Source organism: Sycon ciliatum, chromosome 5, assembly GCF_964019385.1.
Source record: "Sycon ciliatum chromosome 5, ocSycCili1.1, whole genome shotgun sequence".
In the NCBI taxonomy this organism is placed as follows: domain Eukaryota; kingdom Metazoa; phylum Porifera; class Calcarea; order Leucosolenida; family Sycettidae; genus Sycon; species Sycon ciliatum.
In genome coordinates, this window is record NC_088647.1 from 30462302 (window position 1) to 30472393 (window position 10092).

Sequence of the window (10092 nt, forward strand, 5' to 3'; positions counted from 1 at the left end):
GTATTTACTAGTACAGTATGCCCTAATAGTACAATCATGTACATGTATTCTAGTATCCCTAGATTCCCCGTCAAAAAGAGAAGAGCCGAAGCCGTGAGCTGGGCCGACCTAGGCGAGTGCAGCGACGGTCGGCCAAGAGCCAATCGGCAGACTACTTCTGTATCAGTTCATTCACTATGACACCCTCCCACCGCACACCTAGTACCTCTCCGCGAGTGGCCGCTCAGACGACTTCTTCAAATCACGCGATCGCTTCCTTTCCTGTACAGTCGCTGCAGAACGGTCGCTGCAGAACGGTACGACATTTTCCGAAATCGACATGTCGACACGAACTCGCTGACGTGAGCAGCTGGTGACATCCACGTGACTAGCCTCAACTGGCTGTGAATCCATCCTGCATCCATGACTCGATCGACTGGGCCATGGGCCGCTTCGGAGTAACGATTTCAAGCCTCGAGCTTGATATCCTTAGACCAAGCTGCAGAGAATGAGGACTTTTGCTGGCAAAATCAAGGAACAGGCCATCATTTTTCTTCCCTTTGTTGGCTTTGAGCTAAAGGAACTACCATAATACGAGCGCTGGTGTAGGATTTCTCGAGCAGCAGTGTCTTCAACATGAAGCTTGCAGTTGCCTTTGCGGTAGCGATCGCCTGTAGCGCAGTCCAGGGCAGTCCCGTGGAAAAAGCAAGCCACTACGTGCGCGTGGAGGGCGTCGATGCTGTGTGCCAATCCGCCAATCTTCACCATGGCGGAACGATGGACGTGGAAAAGCTGAAGGCTCTCTGCGATGCCAATGAGGCCTGTCTGGGATTCCACTCGAATGGCATGCTAAAAAAGGATACCAGCATCGGTTGTCAAAGCAACGATCTCGCTAATGGCGCTGCACTCTACTTGAAGAGATCGGAGTCGCCCGACGCCGCCCAGCTTCCCGTACTTCCCGTGCCTACATCAGCCACGATGGGAACTGCAGCCGCCACCATTGCCTCTAACTTTGTGTTCGCAACGAAGACCACCAGCGATGATGTACGTCAGTTCATGGCGACCGCATCCGCTGAGTACTGGAGTCTGATCATCACCCACAAGTCGAACAATAATAAGACAACAACTGGCTTGACTGGCATGAACATCATTGTTGATAGCACCGACATGTCTCTGGGATTGACCACCGATGAGTCGTACAAACTCAGCATCCCATCCAGTGGAGCAGTGACTCTGACGGCAGCAAATGTGTTTGGAGCACGTCATGGTCTGGAGACATTCAGTCAGCTGGTGGTATTTGATGTAGAGAGCGAAACATACATGGTAGCCAACACACCAATTGAGGTCGACGACAAGCCGCGTTTTCCTCACCGCGGCATTCTGCTCGACACCTCCCGCCACTACCACAGCTTGCCAACCATCAAGCGCTTTGTGCGCTCGCTGAGCCACGCCAAGCTGAACGTTTTCCACTGGCACATCGTCGACAGTCAGTCGTTCCCCCTGCAGCTACACTCACTGCCCAACATTGTCAAGGGTGCTTACACGCCGGAGGAGATCTACACTCCGGAGGACGTGGCCGACATCGTCGCCTACTCCAAACTGCACGGCGTGCGAGTCATTCCCGAGTTCGACACACCCGGCCATGCTGGCTCCTGGTGCACTGGCTACCCGGAGATCTGCCCGTCTCCGTCTTGCACGCAACCCCTCAACCCTGCTACGAATCAGACGTTCGATGTTATCGGCAAGCTCATCACGGAATGCAAGGGATTGTTCACAGATGACTACTTTCACTTGGGTGGTGATGAGGTTAACCCATCCTGTTGGAACAAGACTGATTCCATCCGCACCTGGATGACGGAGAAGAAGTTCTCCACCGATGATGCCTACAAATACTTTGTGGCCGTAACCCATGCCCTGGCGCGCTCCCTGGGCCGCAAGAGTGTCCACTGGGAGGAGGTGTTCAATCACTTTGGTGGTTCTCTCGACAAGGACACAATCTTCCAGGTGTGGCTGAGCCATGCAACAGCTGCAAAGATCGTTGCCGAGGGCTACCAGTGTATCCTTAGCAACCAAGATGTCTGGTACCTTGATCATCTGACAATCTCCTGGCAGCAGTTCTATGGCAATGATCCCTATATGGGCATCACGGATCCCAAGCAGCAGCAGCTGATGATGGGCGGCGAGACTTGCATGTGGTCCGAGACCGTCGACGACTCCGACCTTTTCAACACAGTGTGGCCTAGAGCTGCCGCAGCCGCAGAGCGCCTGTGGAGCCCTGCCACGGTCGTTTCCACGGAAGCTTTCCAGCCGCGCCTGGCATCCTTCCGCTGCCTCCTTACCCGTCGAGGCATCGGTGCAGCTGCGATTGGAAACAAGCAGGCTCGATCTGCTCCTCCAGGACCCGGTAGCTGCTTCTCTCAGTAACAAGTCTTGCTTCAGTTTAGTTTGTTTGTCAAATACTCCCGTTTGGTTTCATCGTGATTTGAACGTGGAATTTGGTATAGTGTAGTGCAATGTTCAGCGGCTAGTGAGCCGCAATTTTTGGACATGTGAACTATAAAACCTGATTTGTGCAGGCAAAGAGATGGTATTGCCACGCTGACACTTTTTCCATGACTTCGTGTTTGTGTCCCTCTTGTCGTTAGTCTGTTCTTTCTGATGTCAAACTCAGTGTTGCACATCAAATATTACTTTAGTATTTCATCACTCTCGATGTTACTGCTTGTTTGCATCGGTTGTTATCATTAGTACTACATAGATGTCACAAGTTGAGGACCGCCGAAAGCAGTTTTGATTGGTCCGGTTGTATTGTGGCCTTTCGTACAGTTTGTGTATCGATGTGGCGGATACACACACATGCCCTACACTGTAGTAAACACGTGTTGATGGCCAAAGACTGGACGGTGTGGTAACTGATAACCTGACCAACCGGACCGATTCCGGCGGGCCTGGATCAGTGTTATTATAACGTTTTCTTCAATAGCGTTGTGCTCATGATTTGTTAACAAATAGCCAAAGCTCGCAAAGGCTCAAGGTCATGCACCGCCCACACGTAGCACCAAGGCAAGAGTCCATAACCCCCGTTGGTTATGGACTCTTGGGAGCACCAAGAGTAGAGGGTCTACGTGTCTAGATCTACTACCGTTGTAGTCCGTAAAGTACCGCCAGAGCGCCCCACCATCAATTATTTTTAGGCCACGTAAAATATATTGATTGTTTATCGTCAGATTTTCCCGAGAAATCGGGGCGGACGGGAGGTTTTTAATTTTATTTTTTATTATGTATTTATGCATGGCTGTAGGGCAGGTGTTCGCAAACCCAGAGGATAATGAAAAGTGGAACAACCAACGTTACGTAGAAAAAACGAAGAAAATCAGGCAGCTGATGATCAATTTCACTTTTCAAGCCCATGGCAACTAAGTTATGGTTCAGTCTGTGGACTTGACCTTCGAAAATCTACGGCCATGCTGATTAGAGGCTGTAGACCGCAGTACATACAGTAAATTTATCAGTACTAAAAATAAAATAATTCGGTGGGGAGGGTGAAAATTTGGGGCGGGCGCGGACGATAAAGTATATACCGGTAATAACACATGTTATCACTCCCTTAGTATTGACTCGCATAGATTTTTGCCATACCTAAGCAGTCAAATATTCCTGCATATTTCACTCCTTAGGGCTATATTGACTGCTTATATTTGACAGCTTAGGGGTTGCGCAGTTGAACGGTGCCTAGTGCAGCATTTTCACTGCATGAGTAGGTGGTGGTGCAACGATTGTGCAATCATAAAACCGGGATTCATGAGGTTATCGTTCTGGAATTTGAAATACGGACTGCTTGTCGTGATAAATCTAATATTGACTTCGTACTTGGTCAGTATAGGAAATAAAAGACCTCGTAAAAGACCTCGGCTTCGCCTCGGTCTTTTACTCGGCTTTTATTTCCTATATTGACCTCGTACTCAGTCAATATTAGATACGTACGGAGGGCATTATGGCTGATTTATGCCCTAGTGCGTAGCCCGAGGTCGTCACCGTAGCCCAAGGGCCGCAGGCCCGCGGGCTACGGTGCACGACCGAGGGCTACGCACTAGGGCATACAATCAGCCATAATGCACGACGCACCATGTGTTTTATTATTTGTAGTTTATACATGCCACGTGCCTACAAAACAATAATAGTAGGGCGCAGTCTAGCCACCCAGTTTCGGTGGAAGTGCGCGAGTTCGATTGGGATTCAAGTAGGAAGGGAGCGTCTCACTCTCAGCTTTCTCGGACCAAGACCATTCGACTCAGCACCCCGAAGACTACAACTGGTGAAATTTTAACTTCCCCTTCAAAGCATGGGAAGGACGCTGTGTCCTACAAAGCCCTTCACATGGCAATGAATATAACAGATATAAAGAAGCCCAGAGGTCGCCCAGTGACCAGATGGGTAGACAACATTAGGAATGACCTTTTACTTCTCAATATGTCTTTTTTGGAAGCGGAGCAACTTGCCTCAGACAGAACGCACTGGCTCGACGTTGTCGACAGATGCATGACCCTCATTTGATTTTTCATATGAGCTATATAGCTATATGCGTGCTGTATTATTATTATTATTATTATTATTATTATTATTATTATTATTATTATTAAAGCATGGGTGAGGGTAGACACTTCTGATGGATGTGCACACAATCCCGTGTGATCTGCATATCGTAGGTTCAACAGCTGGCGTCCTCCGATTCTCACACCGATACCATGGATACTGTCCACATCAGCAACACGCATAACACTCTCAGTGTACAGGCTAAATAGATGTGGGGACAAAATACAGCCCTGCCGAACACCCTTCTTGATGGCGAACTCCGGCGAATGCGAGCCATTCCATCTGATAACTCCGCTCATCCCTGTGTAAAGATTCTGGAGCAAACAAACTATGTGGCGATCGCGCAAGGGAAACCAAAATCCAAAAGGCAACCGAATAGAAACAATGGATACAGGATTCTGCCATTTTTAATTCAAGAGATTTTTCGATAATGATTTGCAGAACAAACATTTTTTTTTTATTTATAATATCTGGAAAAAGCAAAAATTGAAAAGGCGACATTAAATTTTTGTTTCCTGCATATGACAAGGCCAAGGGCAAGTGTCAACCCTGAGCTACAGACGTCGGTTTGCAGCTGGAAGGACCACGGGATCGGGAGAAGTCACTTTCGTCTCTCGCCACTACAACCCTGCGTTCTTGTCGCTGCCGTGTTGCGTAGGTATTCTTTTCAGAGTACCGCGCTTTCATTATGAAGGTCGCATTTGCTTTTGCAGTGGCGATTGCCTGTTGTGCCGTGCGAGGTAGCCCCATTGAGAAAACTGGTCACTACATCCGTGTGGAGGGCGTCAACGCCGTGTGCCAATCCGCCAATCTTCACCATGGTGGAACGATGGACGTGGACAAGCTGAAGGCTCTCTGCGATGCCAATGAGGCCTGTCTGGGATTCCACTCCAATGGCATGCTCAAAAAGGATACCAGCATTGGTTGCCAAAGCAACGATTTGAATGAGGATGCAGCACTCTATCTGAAGAGGTCTGAATCAGCTGAAGGCACTCAGCTGCCTGTAGTACCCTTGCCTACATCAGCCACCATGGGAACCACCGCTGTCACTGTCGTCTCAGACTTTGTGTTTGCGACGAAAACCACCAGCGAGGCCGTCCGTCAGTTCATGGCGACCGTATCCGCTGAGTACTGGAGTCTCATCATCACCCACAGGTCGGACAATAATAAGACAACAACAGGCTTGACTGGCATGAACATCATTGTTGATAGCACCGACATGTCTCTGGGAATGACCACCGATGAGTCGTACCAACTCAGCATCCCATCCAGCGGGGCAGTGACTCTGACGGCGGCAACCGTGTTTGGAGCACGTCATGGTCTGGAGACATTCAGTCAGCTGGTGCACTTTGATGCGGAGAGCGCCACGTACGTGATTGCTAATACGCCAATTGAGGTCGAGGACAAGCCGCGTTTTCCTCACCGCGGCATTCTGCTCGATACCGCCCGCCACTACCACAGCCTGCCGGTTGTCAAGCGCTTCATTCGCTCGCTGGGCCACGCCAAGCTGAACGTGTTCCATTGGCACATTGTCGATAACCAGGCGTTCCCGCTTCAACTGCACACTCTGCCCAACCTTGTCAAGGGTGCCTTTTCGCCGCAGGAGATCTACACGCCGGAGGATGTGGCCGACATCGTCGCCTACGCCAAGCTCCATGGCGTGCGCGTCATTCCCGAGTTCGACACGCCCGGCCATGCCAACTCCTGGTGTGCTGGCTACCCCGAGATCTGCCCGTCACCGACCTGCACCATCCCGCTCAACCCCGCCACCAACCGCACGTTCGACGTCATCGGCAAGCTGATCAGCGAGTGCAAGGGCCTGTTCACCGACGACTACTTTCATCTCGGTGGAGACGAGGTGTACACGACATGCTGGAGCAAGAGCGACTCCATCCGCAAGTGGATGGCGCAGAAGAACTTCTCCATCGACGACACCTACAAGTACTTCATTGCTGTGACCCACGCCATGGCGCGCAGACTGGGCCGCAAGAGTATCCACTGGGAGGAAGTGTTCAACCATTTCGGTGGCAGTCTCGACCGGGACACCATCTTCCAGGCCTGGCTGAGCCACGAAACCGCCGCCAAGATAGTTGCCAAGGGTTACCAGTGTATCCTGAGCAACCAGGACGCGTGGTACTTGGACCATTTGAAGATCACCTGGCAGCAGTTCTACACCAACGACCCGTACATGAACATCACGGATCCCAAGCAGCAGCAGCTGATGATGGGTGGCGAGGCGTGCATGTGGTCCGAGACCGTCGACGACTCCGACCTGTTCAACACGGTGTGGCCTAGAGCTGCTGGTGCTGCCGAGCGCCTGTGGAGCCCGGCCTCGGTGGTGTCCACCGACGCGTTCAAGCCGCGCCTTGAGGGCTTCCGCTGCCTGCTCAACCGTCGCGGCATTGGCGCGGCCGCTGTCGACAACAAAATGCCGCGCTCTGCTCCACTGAAGCCCGGCAGTTGCTTCTACCAGTAGTGCACGTCCCTTGAGCCTCGCGTTTCTTTTCGAATGTTCCCAGTTCTGCTCTCGCTATTCACTTGGAGAGAGTTTTTATTGTGGAACCAAGTTCTAGTACATAATTGGTTAAGTTCTAGTAATCCTTAATTCATCTTGACCAGCGTGCAATTTAGAATCGCTTTGCTTTGTCTTTGCACGGTAGATGACCTTGGCAACATAGGGTGACAGGGCCTGAGCATTGAATTTTGAATTTTTGATCCTCTGGTGCTCGTTCTGTTGCCTTTCGTTTCTTTCTGTGACGAGGCTTCTTCACCTCCGCTGCCTTGGCATCTTGTGCAAGTACATTACTTGTATTTTTTTCACGATCGATGGCATCAAGGCAAGAGGTATGTATGATGGAACCTAGGCTATGCATCACCAATGGCACCAGCATTTATTGGTGATTATTGAAATTTAAATTGTAACTTGGAACCCGGGGAGCGTGAGCTTTTTTCTTGTGTGTATGTGCGTGTGGATCAAAAATATGTGTGTTTGTGTGTGTGTGTGTGTGTGTGTGTGTGTGTGTGTGTGTGTGTGTGTGTGTGCACAGGAAACTGTCTTGGCCGTTTTATGCCGATGTACTCCGTGTGATGTAGACCAGGTGTGCATTGGTGGTCGATTCACATGGCTTCGCCAGTTGTGTGGATTAGACAGTTATCTGGCGCAAGTCTTGATCCGTCTCATTCAGATCTTGTTCGCTTTCGTTGCTATAAGAGAAAATTTGCGGGTGCACATTCAGTGCATTTGCAGATTTGCGTGCTTCTCTTGCGACGGGCGTATACATGGTACATGGTACATTGTGTGTGTGTGTGTGTGTGTGCGTGCGCGTGTGTATGTCGGGGGGAGGGGGTGCATAGGTATTGGTCTTGGCCGTCCTTTTCCGATGTGCACTGCTTCGTGTGGTGTAGGCCAGGTGTGCATTGGGGGTCGATTCACATGGCTTTGCCAGTTGTGTTGATTATGTAGACAGTTATCTGTACTGGCGCTAGTCTTGATCTGGTTCATTCAGAATCAGTTCTGCAATCGTGCTATAGGGAAAATCTGTGGGTGAACATCCAGTGCATTTGCAGATTTGCGTGCTTCTCTTGCGACGGGCGTATACATGGTACATGGTGTGTGGGTGTGGGTGGGTGGTTACCAACAGCCAGTGCATGCCAGAGTATTATTATTATTATTATTAAATTTTTGATAGGGCAATCCCCACAGGCCTAAGTATGCGGTGTGATGTGTGTGCGGAAAAACAAAACAAAAAAACAAAAAAATTGGGATTCACTAACCAGAAAAGTCACTTCAAATACATGTAGCTGTATGGTGTAGACCAGGCTGAAGAGTGGCTGTCAATTCTTCAGCCTTGCAAGCTGTTGAATGGTGCAATCCTGGCACAAGTTGCCATGGCTTCTGCTGTAGCATTGCTATCATCGCCTCCGGCGATGTAAAAAAGTCAAGGTCAAAGGTGTGTGTGTGTGTGTGTGTGTGTGTATGTGTGTGTGTGTGTGTGTGTGTGTGTGTGTGTGTGCACTCCCTGACACAACCACTTTCAGCTATTGGGTGGACTTGGGATTGCATGTACCGGTACATGTACATGTACATGCGGTACATGAAACATATTGATCAAGAGCCAATATCTCTTGGCCCTTGGGTTGTTGTTATCGTCCCTGTTGTTGTCGTTGTTATTGTTGTTGTTAAAAAAATTTTTTTTTTACGAAAGTCCACTATATTCCCGAATATGTGCGAGAAGTGGTGGCGGGGCCAGGCTGCTCTGCCGACCTCAAAGGTCTCGGCGTCTACGCAGACAAAGCGCGCCATAATGCAGTAAAACCATGAAGAGGGGAAATGAATAATAGTGAGAAACAAGGATTGAAATAAAGATTATTATTATTATTATTATTATTATAGGACAATGGGTACACACACTTGAGAGGGACGAAAAGGACAATGGGTAGATGGTCGTGAGAGAAGCAGAGTGAAAGATAACGTCACATTGTGGTAAGGGGGGGGGGGGGGGGGAGGATGCTAGTGAGGCACTGGTCTAAACCGTTTCATAGGGCGTCGGTGGCTGCTTGCCAGTTCAGGTGCAGCAGATACTTGTTGCATTTTTCCTTGAATGATTGGAGCTGTCTGGGTTGGGGCCGTGCTGGTAGAATGGTCGCTGGTAGGCTGTTCCACAAGGGAATAATGCAGTCTGGGTAGGAACCCTGGAGGCTGCTACGAATGCGCACGGGCAGCGTCGACTTGAGCTGGAGCGGGTGGCAGTGGGCAGTCTCCGTGGCTAACCTAGTGGATCGACCACCCACTGGGCGGGGATTGGCTGGAGGTGGGAGGATGTTGTTGTTGTTGTTGTTGTTGTCGTTGTCGTTGTCGTTGTCGTTGTAGTTGTTGTTGTTGTTGTTGTCGTGGCACAGGCTCCGCAGCATTTGCGATAGCAGCAAAACTGACTAGCCCCCATTGCGTATAGGCGTTGAGATCACTGCCCACAAGCAGCGTGACTGAGGCTGAGCGAGGCCGTGATAGAATCGAACCGTGATCATGGTGATCAACTTTTAATCGTTGCTTTACTTCTCTGGGTCCGACAGCGCCCTACCCCCATGGTACACAGTACTGTACTGTAGTCCACAACAGCGCCAAGAAGCGCGAGAAGGACGGTCGGCGGCGGTGAATCGATGGTTCTCCTCATATAATATTATGGTCATTATTGCCGAACCGTTGTCACCACAGACTACACTGCCAGTGGTACCGTAACAAGGCCAGGCACGAGTAGATTCGGTTGATGGGAGTGTGCGCGCATGGCCTTCGCTCCTTGATATTATGTAGTACAGACATGGGTCATGTACATGTACATGTATATGCGACTCAAGGGGTAGACCCGGACCGGGGCTTATTCGCCTTGCTAAGGTTGTTGCCCTCAATGTTTTGGTGTGGTAGTGTAGTATTCCTGCCTCCCTAGTACTGAACTGTAGCTGACTACTAGTACTACATCTATGTACATCTACTGACCTCTAATCATGTCACATGTACACGTACAC

The 10092-nt window shown here is 50.0% G+C and overlaps 2 protein-coding genes across 2 annotated transcripts; both read left to right on the plus strand.

Annotated features, from left to right (window-relative positions):
- Positions 1-471: 471 nt before the first annotated feature.
- Positions 472-2682, plus strand: LOC135818299 (uncharacterized). The gene has a single exon (XM_065331652.1). The coding sequence runs from the start codon at positions 616-618 to the stop codon at positions 2401-2403; it is 1788 nt and encodes a 595-aa protein (XP_065187724.1). The 5' UTR covers positions 472-615; the 3' UTR covers positions 2404-2682.
- A 2403-nt stretch (positions 2683-5085) lies between these two features.
- LOC135818301 (uncharacterized) lies at positions 5086-7501 on the plus strand. Its single transcript, XM_065331653.1, has one exon. It carries the CDS (start codon positions 5261-5263, stop codon positions 7046-7048), a length of 1788 nt encoding a protein of 595 aa, XP_065187725.1. The 5' UTR covers positions 5086-5260; the 3' UTR covers positions 7049-7501.
- The last annotated feature ends 2591 nt before the right edge of the window (positions 7502-10092 follow it).